Source organism: Labrus mixtus, chromosome 8 (genome assembly GCF_963584025.1).
Source record: "Labrus mixtus chromosome 8, fLabMix1.1, whole genome shotgun sequence".
In the NCBI taxonomy this organism is placed as follows: Eukaryota; Metazoa; Chordata; class Actinopteri; order Labriformes; family Labridae; genus Labrus; species Labrus mixtus.
This window is the reverse complement of record NC_083619.1, coordinates 20,974,478-20,988,411: the sequence shown is the minus strand read 5'-3', so window position 1 is coordinate 20,988,411 and position 13,934 is coordinate 20,974,478. Positions and strand designations below refer to the sequence as shown.

The 13,934-nt window shown below is 39.8% G+C and overlaps 1 protein-coding gene across 2 annotated transcripts; it reads left to right on the top strand.

Annotated features, from left to right (window-relative positions):
• The first annotated feature begins 1,716 nt into the window (after positions 1 to 1,716).
• Positions 1,717 to 13,175, top strand: sppl2 (signal peptide peptidase-like 2). Of its 2 annotated transcripts, none has more exons than XR_009674044.1 (15): positions 1,717 to 1,854; positions 3,157 to 3,273; positions 3,868 to 4,050; positions 4,160 to 4,249; positions 4,503 to 4,642; positions 5,598 to 5,740; positions 6,565 to 6,661; positions 7,488 to 7,604; positions 8,329 to 8,410; positions 8,557 to 8,631; positions 8,720 to 8,782; positions 8,907 to 9,006; positions 9,180 to 9,257; positions 9,931 to 10,369; positions 10,902 to 11,057. XR_009674044.1 is itself a non-coding variant. In XM_061045065.1 (15 exons), exons 1-15 carry the CDS (start codon positions 1,807 to 1,809, stop codon positions 11,088 to 11,090), a joined length of 1,683 nt encoding a protein of 560 aa, XP_060901048.1. In that variant the 5' UTR covers positions 1,717 to 1,806; the 3' UTR covers positions 11,091 to 13,175. The 2 variants fall into 2 exon arrangements, 1 of the variants encoding a protein (XP_060901048.1); XM_061045065.1 differs by having other exon boundaries at positions 9,931 to 10,091; positions 10,902 to 13,175.
• The last annotated feature ends 759 nt before the right edge of the window (positions 13,176 to 13,934 follow it).

Genomic DNA, 13,934 nt, shown 5'->3' with positions numbered 1-13,934 from the left:
ATTTGAGTCATCAAGACCACTAAACTGAACTGAAAAGTACTACATGTCTCTCTGCAGTGAAGTGGCATGGAAGATAAAATAAAAAGCACAAAGTTGCAGATAAGCAGTTACACTGGAGGCTGTCCAGTAAACTGTAATTACAGTGAAAATACAGGGTTAGGGATAGAAAGCATAGCTGCAGCACTGCCAGCTTAAAGGGCTTAAGTCTGACTTCAAGAGTCAAAGTCATGTGGTCCCACAAATGTACTCGAGTGATAGTTTTCAATTTAAAGAAGATTTATCTTTCTGTGATTGCAACACAAGGAGCTGCAATAAAAACATTTACTTAGAATCATAAAACATACACCAAACTGTTTAGTGTGTTAACAAAAACACAAGAAAAAAAACATTGTTAAATTAATTAAGCAAATAAAACTGAAAGAAAGAAAGAAAGAAAGAAAGAACGCAAGAAAGAAAAGAAAAGAAAAAAGAAGACAGAAAGAAAACAAGTGAAGTATATATATATATGATTTCATTTTTATATCCTGTTTAAAGCTCCTGTGAGGAATTTTGGTTTGCACTGATTTTGTGCGTTTTGACTTATGGACAAAGCGGTATGTCTTATCTCTTTGTTGATTTGAGTGATTTTTCCCGCAGTGAATGGTTAAAACAAATTCTCATCCTAACAGGGATCAAGAATCTTTGCTGTGGAAAAAGTAAAAAAAAAAACTAGTTTGGCAGGGCCTAGCGAAACAGTAGTCTGACACCTACCCCCCCCCTCCCACACACACTAGTTTAAGACATCAAAAATGAATGAGTATATAGAATAATCAATATTGTGGCTGACTCTTTTGCTTCATATAGGTCATAAAGAGACATAGTATTAATGTCAGTTTGTTTCCTTACCAACTAAAATCTCCACATAGTAGCTTTAAATATCACTTTTAATTTTATTATTTGATTTTAATTCCATTATTATGTTACTGGTAGAACTGTAGGCTATAATTTGATATTCAATTCAATTCAATTCAATTCAATTCAAAAAACTGTATTTGTCCCCGGGGGGCAATTCAAAGGCACACAGAGCAGTGCAAGTAGACGAAACATTTTAACCTAAATATAAAGTGTCAATTTAAATACAACTTAAAGCTCAAACTTAACTTAAAAATACAAAATATAAAGGAGTACATATAAGTGGACAGTGATCGGACTAACAGATGTAAACAGATGTGACCAGAACTATGTGCAGTAAACGAGAAATAAATATATATATATATACAGAGCTATGTGCAAGTAATATTGTTTGAACTAATTTTTTTCACGTGAAATGTTGAAGCATTATTAATTAAGTTAACTTAAAAAGCATTCATCGCGTACTTATTTAAACTTTAAGTGAACATGACATCTTCAATCTGATCTGTTGTTAATATTTCAGACATGAGCATAAACTGTTATTAACAGAAGCTGAACCAGGACTTCATCATTTCAATTTTACCTGCCAAACTCCGATTAAAGCTGTTAGATATTTTTATTTTATGAAGCGGTAACATTCCTGTCAAGTTACTTTTGCAAATATTAATATTAATTATTATATATTAGCAAACGAATTTGCTGATTAACATCAAGACATACGTTTTCTGTTTGACTGACTTTGACATTAACCAATCAAGACACGTCCTAAGTTGCTAGTGACCGTGTTAGCCAATTAAACGACCCAAAATGGGAATATGGGCGTGGCTTGTAAAAAACAGCTGGTGTGGGTGAGTTGAGGGGCTTGAGCCGAACGGTTGGTTGGTCAATGGGGGAAACAACAACAAGCTAGGCATCATGAGGGTCCCTGAAACACTGATATGGGCCGCTTTTCTCATCCAGAAGGTGAGAGACCAAGTGTATTGCTTGCGAAAATTATTTTTTTTCCCACGCGTTTCCTTTTGTGTCGCGGCACGTTACAGATACAACAACAATGCTTTCTTATAGCCGTGGTCCAGGATTATTAGCTCGGATGCTACGGCTGTTAGCTTGCGGAGATCACCGCGGGGCCCTAGAAACCCACACTCACCTTTCGATGTGAAGTAAACGTAGCAAGGATCCTGCTGATTCACGGCACCGTCGCATCCACCGGTTTATTGTGTATTGTGCTACCGAATTTCGTTTCTCACAAGCAGGCATTGGACCGGGAAATGTAGGCTAACAGCTCTCATAAGACTACAGATACAGCACAGTGTTAACGCGTCTGAAATGTGTGACCTGAGGGTGCTGAAACATGCTTCAGATTATTGTAATACTTTCTGAATTATTCAAACCAACTGTACTTTGACCCACTGAGTCAACATTTAGGTGTTCAACTCTGAACACCAGTAGACTGTCCGCACACCTGGAACACGTCGTTGTGTAAGCAGGTACATGAAGTCCTGTTGTCAGTAACCATTGGCCAAATGTTTCCATCCTGTTTAATCTAATGTAGAGTCACACAACAACCATGCAACAGTTCATCAGTCGCTCCCCTTTGGTTGTTTTAGAACAAAGTAAGGTCAACTTCTGAAATCAACTTATTTACACAGTCACTGGGATTTGACTTTCACAACGTGGAACATTTGATTTACTCTCTTCTTGATGTCAGGATTATTATTTTTTTAAAAGAAGCATATCTGCAATGAGGGAAGATGATCTATTTCTTCTACCTGCCACAGCCAACAGTCACCTTGTATTTAACTTATTGGCGTGTGCTTATTTCATTCCCCCGATAGAGCTGTTAATTCACTGTCACTTTGGAGGCTGTAGTTTTTAAAGTCGTTGACCTTGTTGTGCATTTTGTCCAACCCGTCCATATCAGTCAGGGGAATACACAGTTCCACAATGTATCCTTCAATGTGTATTAGAAAAAAAAGTTTTATATTCAAAATATGTAACAGGACAAAAGATCTTACTTGTAAAGTGATGTCATTACTTACAGCATGAGTGTGTGTCTCAGCGTTAAGAAAATATTATCGATTTCCAGTGGTTTTTCAGAGCAGAATACCGTTACTCCTACCTTTTAGTACTTTTGACTTTGACCTTCGGAAAAAGGACTTTAGCAACAGTTTTTGTGTGGCTGAAAGTTTGTCTAAGTCTATGATCCAAATAATCAAGGTATAGTGATTTCTTGGGTTGAGTTCCATAGCGTTGTTGTGTTGACAGGTGGTGGGAGAATACGGCATGGCCCATTTCAGTGACACGGGTAAGAGCAAAGGAAAGGATTACTGCATATTCTTCAACTCCGAGTGGGCTCGTCTACCTCAGGACCTCAACAAGGCAGTAAGTGAAGGAGAGATGTAACTAATGGCATCATTTGAATGACACTTATAAATAACGTCTTAAGGAAGTGCATCGCAGTCATACAGAATAATGAGGATAAACTACAGTTTGCACTTTTAAATTCACAATCAATAAAAATGTTTTCAGGAAGCTTCATAAAGGATGCTGTAATCTGATCTGTTAGGACTCCAGATACCCTCACACAGCTTCTTTCTGAACATGCTGCGAGTGTGAGGTCAATATGGCTGACATCAGAAAGTAGTGGTTTACTGACATCAGCACTAGAGGAATTAAATGCATGAATTATAGTTTATGTTATGGATACATTCATTTAAAAAAAGTTTTGTGTAGGTGTTTAGCATATAAGGACCAGACTCTCCTTTGACTTCAGTCTTTTAGCAGTACCTCGATCCAGCGCAATACTGTATAAGTCATTCAAAGAGAATTTGAATCATCAAGTGAAGAATGATTTTATATACAGTATTTACAATCTATTCTGTTATTAGCAGGAAATGTGTTTATTGAGTCTGAGTCTTTAGACATAACAGATGTTGGTCCACTTCTGGCTAACACTGCAAACCTTTTGTCTTGAAGTCACGTCTCCAGATCCACGACTTGACAACATCGGTCCTGTGTTCGGCCACCGACGTCCCGGAGGGAGGTTTCCCAAACCGCATCCCCATGGTGATGAGAGGCAACTGCACGTTCTATGAAAAAGTCCGACTGGCCCAGCTTAATGGCGCCAAGGGCCTGCTCATCGTCAGCAAGGACAGACTGGTAACCCTGCTTATAACTATTCACATCTGCGGAGTCTTGCTTGTAATTACTGTGCATCAAGAAACATGTTTATTTTTATTTCATTTAAAATATTATTTTATTATTACAGACACCACCAGCAGGAAACAAGACTCAGTATGAGGAGATTGACATTCCTGTAGCGCTGCTCAGCTACTCCGATATGCTGGAAATAAGCAAGGTGAGAGAACAGTCACTAACCATGGAAACCAACAATCATCTGGCTACCAGCAGGGGCCTAAGTAGTTAAATTCTTCCTGATTGGTAAAGTCAATAAACCGTGTGAAGACAAGCAGAGAAACAAAGTGGATCTTTGCCAAATATGAAATAATGTTTTAATGAGGATCAGCTATGAAGAAGTATGTTTTCTGAGGAACCAATTCAACAAAATCTTTATTCCACACCTGAATAAGAGCTGTTTCTTACTCCTGCAGACCTTTGGGAAAGGGAGACTGGTGGCCATGTACGCGCCCAATGAGCCGGTGTTGGACTATAACATGGTGATCATCTTTTTGATGGCGGTAGGAACAGTAGCTGTTGGAGGTTGCTGGGCAGGCAGCAGAGACCACAAGAAGTAAGTGGAAACAACTATTTTTAATGTGCACAATTACTCTCATAATCCTGAATGCTAAACTGAGTTTGACAGTAACATTCTGTGTTTACAAAAATAACTGTACTTAATGTGTAGTGGACTATAAGGCGGCAGGTTGAATTTATCACCGTTTTTTTTCTTAGGACAGAGCATACTCCCTTTCTTGGTTTCTATTCATGTTTTTTTTGACATTTACATTTTTATAAAAATACAGTATTTCAAAAGAATCAGCTTGTAGTGGAATGTAAATATTGATGCAGCTTGTAGTGTACAGTTTACCCAGTTTTCTCTTTTCCACATAGGACAAAAAGCTTCTTTTTGACTGCACATACCATTCTTTTTGACCCCACTACTAAAATTAAATCAAAGTTAATTTATCCTGGAGTCTTCTACGGGGAGAATTAGTCACTGTTTTCTTGACAACAAACTTTTTTCTCTGAGGAATCTGTTGTCCTCTTTCAACCAAGACGTCTGTATATTTTGGCTGCGACTCCACTAAAGGGCACTGTTGTTTATTTGAGGCGGTATGAGTGACTCACAGGCTAAAGCCAAACTATCCGAGTCCATCCTTCGTGATGGAGTTGCCAAGGTTACTGAGGACACAGTCAGCTGGGGTCTGTGACACATAGGGCCGTAAGCAAAAGAGCTGTTTGGAAAATGAGTGTGTGTGTGTTTTGAACTGGAGCAGGAAGCCTTTGCCAGCCAGCCAAGTGATAGTAAATATTGACTACAGACAGTCGGATGTACTCGCTCACTGCTTTGGCAAGTCACCAACCATCAATGAAAACCTTTTACGAACGTGACACAAAACCAACAGGACTATTTTGCTTGAGAAGCTTTTACGAGCTAATGAAAGTGCATAGATACAGTTACAGTTTTCAATGCGCCAAAAACATCTCTTCGCATCAGCATACATCTCTGAATCTTCCTCCTGCAGACGCTACATGAAGCATAAGCGGGACGACGGCGCAGAGAAGCAGGATGAAGAGACCGTAGACGTCACGCCCATCATGATCTGTGTGTTCGTGGTCATGTGCTGCAGCATGCTGGTGCTGCTCTACTTTTTCTACGACAGCCTCGGTACAACTCAGTCAGACGGACACACTCACACATCAGCGATCTGTCCACACTCAAGATGACATTCAAAAAGATGCGCTTGTTTAAAGGATACACATGAAATGAAAGATCAATGGTGGTTTCAGTCCTGACTGCTCAGTATTTATTTGCTGGGGCTACGATTTATAAAGTCAGTTATTTTCCCTCACTTACTGCGGTCTTGCATGACTCAATAAAGCATTTGGTTAGGATACAGCAGGCTGAGTGAAGTTAACCAACAATGCTTTTCTTGTATGGCCAATGCCACTTACTTATCCTGAGTTTTCAGCTGATTACCACAAATGTCTTTTTTTTTTTAACTTCGACAGAGACGTTGATCTTAAACACCTGAAACACAAGTGTAATAATTACTATACTTCTGTTTTCCTTTTCCTCTTTTTAACTGGATGAATATAGAGTTTGTATGAAACATCGTCCCCTGATACTAAAATATATTCAAAGTCACCGAGGCCATCTGAGAGAATTTGGATAACAAAGTGAGATATAAATTCCTCCAAGCTAAAATATGCAGCTCTGTGTCTGGCATCATGACACTAGATCCAGTTTACAGATCTGGATTTGTGTAATGACTGATGTTGAAAAAAAGAGAGTAACAGACTAACTGATAGAATGCTTATGATCTTTGATCAGCTGTCACTTTGCATGCTAAATACTGGTGACAGTAGGGAAACTGAAACCACTAATTAAATGTTTCAGGACCCTCTTAAGTAAAATGTCTTTTTTTAAATTTCATTGAAGTGCATATAAAGTTGACAATGCCCTATTCTGCTTCTGTCTCTACTGTTTAGCCATTTGGGTCATCGGCATCTTCTGCGTGGCCTCCTCTGTTGGCCTCCACAGTTGCCTTTGGCCTTTTGTCAAGAGACTTCCTTTCTGCAAGTGCAGGTGAGTCACGTCCAAATAGTTTCATTGTTCTGGCTTTACATGAACTGATACGCCGGTATTTGTTTCTCATAATGGTTTCAAGTTTTGTGGGGGGAAAAAAATCCTTAAAATGGAGGACTACTGGCAGAACACTATTTAGGATAAGACCCTTCATTGTGGGAGAAAGGAAAGCACGATAAAACCAGATTGATTTGGTCAAATAAATGTAGCTATTGCATGGATTAAAAGCAATAGAGGAGAGAAACATGGCCACAGGATGCATCTCAAAGCTCCTTGAGGAGTTTTTAGCTGGTTATGAAACAGAAACCGCCACTGATGCCTGCATGGAACGTAACAACAGCAAGCAACACTACGTAGAAAGAAGACTATATTCTATCTATCTGTTAATGCCTGTAAATGTTGTCACTGGCTAAAGAGGTCTTTTTTTTTTGTACAGGACAAAATCAGTAAATTGATCAGACATGACGATGTACAATAAGTGGTTCCAAAATAGACGCAAACACTAAGTTCCTCAGAGGAGCTTTAAATCAGATTAGTAAATATATCTGATTAAAAGATGACTCCTCAGAGCTATAACAAGGCAAACCTAAATTTGATTGAGAGAATAAAACACTCAATTGTCTACTTTTCCCAATCCTGAACCAAAATCATCAGAGGCATGAGCCCTGCACCTACAATTTCTGGACACCAGTGAACAACAATACTGTGTACTTAAAAGTCCAATCTACAAAAAGTGTATCTAATTGAAGCATTCAATTATAAGAGGTAAATGTTAAGCCAGTAAATATAGCCTGCACACTGTTGATGGACTGTCTTGTGACCACAGGGTTCCAGAGAACAACTTGCCGTACTTACACAAACGACCACAGATCCGCATGTTGCTGCTGTCCGCGGTCTGCATCGGTGTCAGCATCACCTGGATGGTGTTCCGCAATGAAGACCAGTAAGTGTGAAGAGAAACTGTGTGGCAGTCAGTCACACGTACACGGACAAAATCAGCCAGTTGCTGCGTTAAAGTTAAGAAGTTTTGTTCTTGCGTTACTTTGGTGTTTTATAACACGAGGGTCACCCGTGAAACAAGCTTTATGTTTTAAACAGGAGGTTGTAACAAGTTTGAAATGTGTCCCTCCTGAGTAGCTTGGTTTCTATTAGGTTAGTTTTCAGGTCTAGCTTCACTTCAGACTCAACCAGTGCAACAATGAATCTGACACATCACCCATCACTTCCTCCCTGAAGGGTCAGATTTCACCATTGGGCTGTATTTAATAGTATTCTGAACACACTCGGCTGTTTTCACTTGTAAAAATCAAGTTACAGAGAACTTAATCTTCAAGACTAAGAACAACACAGATGAACCAAGTAGAAAAAAGAGGTCATATTGCTCACGTGAGATTTTTTTTTTTAGAGTTGGATGTTAAACAGCTCTGGAGTTATTACGATCCTGCCGGCTCTGAAAAAAGATGACAGTTTTTCTCTTTCTAAACTTGATTTCAGTGTTATCCTACTCCGAAGACTTTAGTCAGAAGTGTTCTTTTACTGTGTTGTGGGACTTGGTTGTGTGAGGTGACATAAGAGTTTCTATCTGTCATACATGTGATGATGTATTGGAGCTGTATACTGTGATGAAGGTGTGGGGTTGACTCACAGTCTGGTTATGTGTCCTCCAGGTGGGCGTGGGTGTTACAGGACGCCCTGGGGATCGCCTTCTGCCTCTACATGCTCAAAACCGTCAGGCTCCCCACGTTTAAGGTATGTCAGCATTTCTCATAATCTACTACAAATTGGGACTTTTTTTTATATCTTTAAGTTTCTGATAATGAAAAGTGAATGTGTGGCACGTCGCTGTATTAGTCAATAAACTCACTTGATGCCTTTTTTGTGTCTCTGCTTTTCAGGCTTGCACCTTACTGCTGTCGGTGCTTTTTGTGTACGATGTTTTCTTTGTATTTATTACTCCCTTCTTCACAAAGGTACGTCAAGACTGCTTAAACAAAAATGTCTACTGTCTCTGTTACTGTGTTGCCGTGCGCTGATTAAACCATAACCTTTACTCCACAGACTGGGCAAAGTATAATGGTGGAGGTAGCGGCTGGTCCCTCAGATTCCTCCACGCATGAAAAGGTGAGTTTGTGTTTGAATTCCACAACTCCCTTAAGGTGGAGTTCTGCTACCCTAACTCCTCGTGCCCCTCTAAGCTAAGAGGAAAGAATTTGATAGTAACACTAATGGTCTGTATTTTCCCCAGCTCCCCATGGTGCTCAAAGTGCCACGGTTAAACTCCTCTCCTCTGGCTCTCTGTGACCGACCCTTCTCCCTCCTGGGCTTTGGGGATATTTTAGTACCAGGTATTTAACCATATCATTACATCATACCAAACTCAAGCTGCTTAAATCTTGCAATCAAGGAATAATTATTGGGATTACTCTGTTTCCTGTGCATGATGGTAATTTGCTGAGTACAGTAGTTCTTGTTGATCATTGCTTTGAATGCCTCTCTGTTTTTTGTGTGTGTCTGTCAGGTCTGCTGGTGGCATACTGTCACAGGTTTGACATTTTAACACAATCCTCCAGGATCTATTTTGTGGCCTGTACAATCGGTACGTACATGTCAGTGGGGTTGGCGGGGATGGATTTTGTTGAAATGCTTATGTTTGGCACCATTGGGACAGGATGAACATTACAGGAAGTGTGTGTGTGGGGGTCGGGGGGGGGGGGGGGGGGGTTACAGGATGTGGTCTGGAACAAACATGGACATTTTACAGGTGTAGCAGATGTAGAACACTGGTACCTTGATCAAAACTTGTAAAAATGTACTCTAACGGTGGAATATTTATTTTACTGGTCGGCAAAGTAGTTTCTCTTATGAGCTTATATGTTTAAAGGCCTGGTTAAGCTTTTGGATCAGAAAGCACATGTTCCACGACTCCCTCAGTTTCCTTCCAAAAGTCAAATGAAAGACTGAGCTGATAAAATATTAGCGTGAAAGAAGAAGCAGCTCTCTATAAGAACGTCTGATTGGCATTTCAATTACAGGAAGGGCGTCAAGTTCACAGAACATCTTTAGGAAATCGCTGATGAAAATGGTACTGAGGTGGGGGTGAAAAATGACCCATAAATGCCAGATCTAGATCTTAAAAAAAATCATTGCAGAGGATGATAACACTTCACCATCCTGAGAGAAACATCCAGTCTGAATGGGGCTCTGTATGTGGTCAAATCGCTTGTGAATGCCAACCTTGCATTTGTCTCTGTCTCTGTCTCTGTCCTCAGCGTATGGCATCGGCCTGCTGATCACCTTCGTGGCCCTGGCCGTGATGCAGATGGGTCAGCCGGCCCTGCTCTACTTGGTGCCTTGCACTCTGCTCACCAGCCTCACTGTAGCGCTGTGGCGCGAGGAGTTGCCCCAGTTCTGGACTGGAAGTGGATTTGTGGTGAATACCAGTTTGATTTGATCGCCTACTGCCGAAGAACAAAAAGACTTTAAAAAAAAAAAAGAACATCTAGTTAAATTTCATGCAGAGTAAAGTAGAATATTAAGTTGAGTAACCCCTTTAAATAATTCCATCCATTCCAACTGCCTCTTTTCTGTTTTACTGTCCCCTCCCCCCCTCCCCCCCTCCCAACCATCGCTGCCTCTTGCCCTTTATTTTACTGTGGGTGTGCTCTAGTCTGCTGCTGAGGGCTATGCTGTCTGTGAATGTCACTGCAGGTATTCTATCTGGGCTTTGCTACTTCACACTCTACCATTAAAACACCCTTACTGTACTTAAGGTTCCTTTTTTGTTGTTTCCCTGAACAGTAGATGTTATGATTTGATTCTGTGGTAGGCTAGCGGTTAACAACTGGTGGAGCTAAAAATTATGTAGACTAGTTCATGTCGTCTTTTTAATCATCTAGGTTAGCATGTTTTATGTGTGTAATTAGTGGAACTAATTCCTATGGGATTTTCTTTGATATGCTTCCTCTTTCTTTGTGAATATCTTTAACTCTGTATGTACAGGAATACCTCTGACTTCACTGAGCACTGAGGCTCTTTTAATTGTGGTAATGGCAGAATGTAATTAAAAACAAAAAACAGTCAAATATATCTTAAAATCTGCCTGTGGACAGAGGGATGACTGTATGTTCTTTGTTGTGTCTGCAGCTTTTTCAGTCTCTGTTGTTATTTTTTTTTTACATTTTTAGTTTCTGTTTGACACAATTCAGCAATTTGATATCAACACTTCTTTTGTCCCCTGCAGCCTGCCATAGTCCTCGCACCCATCAACTGTACACAAACTCCAGCACCGCAGACAAAGGGACCCTCAACAAAACTAGAGCCACAAACTGATGAGGCCACCAATCAGAGCAAAGATCCCCCCCCACCTCAAGAAACCCCCCCAGAAGAGAAAGACGAAGAGGAAAACAAATCTGACCGAAAGGACAACTAGTACAGCATTTCATACTTCACTTCATGTTTTTATTTGTTGTCGAGATTTGTTTCTTTTTATTTTGTTGTCTCAGTCAATGGACATTTGAAGTACGGACATTTATTTGCACTTGGTGCGAAGGGAAGAGCAGCAGAGGTTTGTTTTCCTGAATTGCTGGCTCAGCGGGGCACCGGGACCGGACACATAAGGTCTAGGCATTAAACTGACACACTAATTACCAGATCTCCACAAACTCTTTCTACTATTTAACAGTCTGGAACCTCATAATGAGAGTAAGAAGAAGCTTAACAGCCCTGAAGGCTCCGTTCAAACAGATTGATTACAATTGAATTAATTTGATAAGGGGATTTTTTTTTTTTTTTATTGGGGTGAGGTAAATTGATTTTTTTCATGACTTGTTAGTAGTTTTGCTAATTGCTAATTCCCCTTTAATTCGACCTCCTCTGGTGCTCCACAAAGAACAAATGATGGAGCTGCAGTGATCTGGATAATTAAATAACCATTTAAGCCTTTTTTAATGCAAACATGCCAAAGATTGGCTGAGAGTACTTTCCCCAGTTGAAGCTTTTCAGTGTCAAATGAAAGTCAATTGAATATCCTTTGTGTCCTTTTTTAGTTTAAACAACAAAAGAGTGGGCATTTCCACTCTGTCCTGACATGCTCGAGACCAACGTGACTGAGAATCTGAAAATGATTTTAAAAAAGAGCAAAGAGGTCAATCATGGAAGTGATTGCTGATTTTAGCTCCACAGTTAAAAGGAGATTGATGTTAGTGTTTCAAACACACATTGACTTCTTTATTAAATAAAAGGGTGTTTAGTTTAATACAGTATGACAATGTAGAGCTCAAATGTGAGATCTTGTACTGGTTTGTTAGACGTTTACTGCACATGCTCTGCAAGTAGCCCGAAGTAGCCTATAGAATATAGTTTTACCGTTGACCCTGCTGCTATTTCAGTGCTTTAAAAAGGTCTCAGTATACTTCAAATGAACAGGTTTTCAAAGCTACTGACAGGAGTTTTAAGCTGGTTATGAAAAAAAAGACTGAAATTTATACTGACCTCTTTATGACCTATAAAAGCTAAAGAGAACAATAAGCAACAAGATTGATTATTGCTCTATAGTCACTTGGACCCACTGAGGGGTTAGGTGTCAGACAAAGTGTTCAGCTGCAACCTGCCTAGACAACCTCTTATTTTTCTAGAGATTCTTCACAGCAAAGACTCTTGATGAGTGACATGTTAGTCTGTTAAAACAGTAGGATGAGATTCACATGTAAGAGAAAAAATGACACATAACCAAAAAGTTTTAAGATGTCATGTAAAGCATACCGAGACCTTTATTTTGAAAAGCACAAGCACTCACACACACCATAATAAGCCATTCAGCTCTCCATATTTCTCTCTGACATAAACCACGTTACAAAGAGTTTCACACACTTTCAAATGTGGTGCTATCATGGTTGTTGACTGAGCCAAAGCTTTTACTTTGATTTGTTGTCTCTTCTTTCTTTTTGATGGTTTTTTTTTTCCTCTTTTGCATGCTATGGTTTAACATTTCTACCCTTTCTATAAAACCAGTGTATAACCCTGTAGTGCAGACTTGTATAACTTTTTGGTGGTGCGACAGGTAAAATGTCGGAGACTTGAACCCCAAGTTGTAACTGATATTGTCTTAAGAATTTGTTTTGGCCTTAGATGCGTTAAATCGGGGGGGGAGGCTGCAGCAGAATTGGTAGAGGTTGCTTTATGATGAACACGAGTACTGTACTCTGAAGGCTGATGTGCTGCAGTTTGAGCTGAGGAACGAGTGACGGGTTGTGTTACGGATGTCTCTAGGTTGGTTTATACGAAGCGTTTGCACAATATTTTTTGAACTTGTGAGCTGACATTTGTTGGTTCATGTCTATATATGTCTATGTATAAAAAAAAAAAACGTATACAGGGGTGTAAAGAAAAGAAGAAGGTATCAATATATCCAGTACTCATCCTGTTTTTTCTGAACCAAGAGTGTCATTCTCATGTTAATGAAGCCTGTTGATCACCTCTGCGTAGAAGTAAAGGGTCAAAGAGTAAAAAAAAAAAAGAGTCAAATGAGAACAGTTTAGATGTCTGGATCTGTGCCCTCGCTGAATCAACAACAGTGTTGTCAAGGAGATTATTCATTCACCGGTATAGTTTGTGTCACCAAGTGGTTTTTAATGCCTCTACGGAGGAATATATGGAATAAATAAAACATTGTATCTGATATTTGGTGTGTGTTATCGTCTGTTTGAATGGCTGTTTCAATATCTTTGTATCAGCTTTCTGATGCCAAACATAACTCGGCCGCCTGCATGGGTTTTTCAGTCTCAATGCGTCTTTTCATCACATCCCTCTAGCTGTGAAAAAGGTCGCCTGCTGTTCAGGCTGGGCAGAAATGAGCAGCAGTCTGACAAAGAGGCTCTTTGTCAGACTGCTGCTCAGTCACTCAAAACTGAAGTCCTCTTCATGCTGGATCACTATTTCATAGACTGCCGTGCTGTTTGGTTGACTGGTTTGCAATGCAGTGCAGAGCGCTGTATCTAATCCGACTGCTCCTATTTCAGACTCCAGTGTATGACATACCTCACATACATTCATACAACTTCCAAAGTCCACAATAAGGTACCCATCTGCTCGCCAAAGAGATCTACCTTTAGGTGAATGATTACAAATAAAGCTCTTTGATAATGTAGGTGCAGTGAGACGTCTCCTTTGTGACATTTGTGGAATTCAAGCTAGTAAAATATGTGGTGTGTATCTGCTGGTTGTGTAAGTCTCACAGGTCACTCACTGCTTGTTGTGCAAAAAATTTAAAACTGTT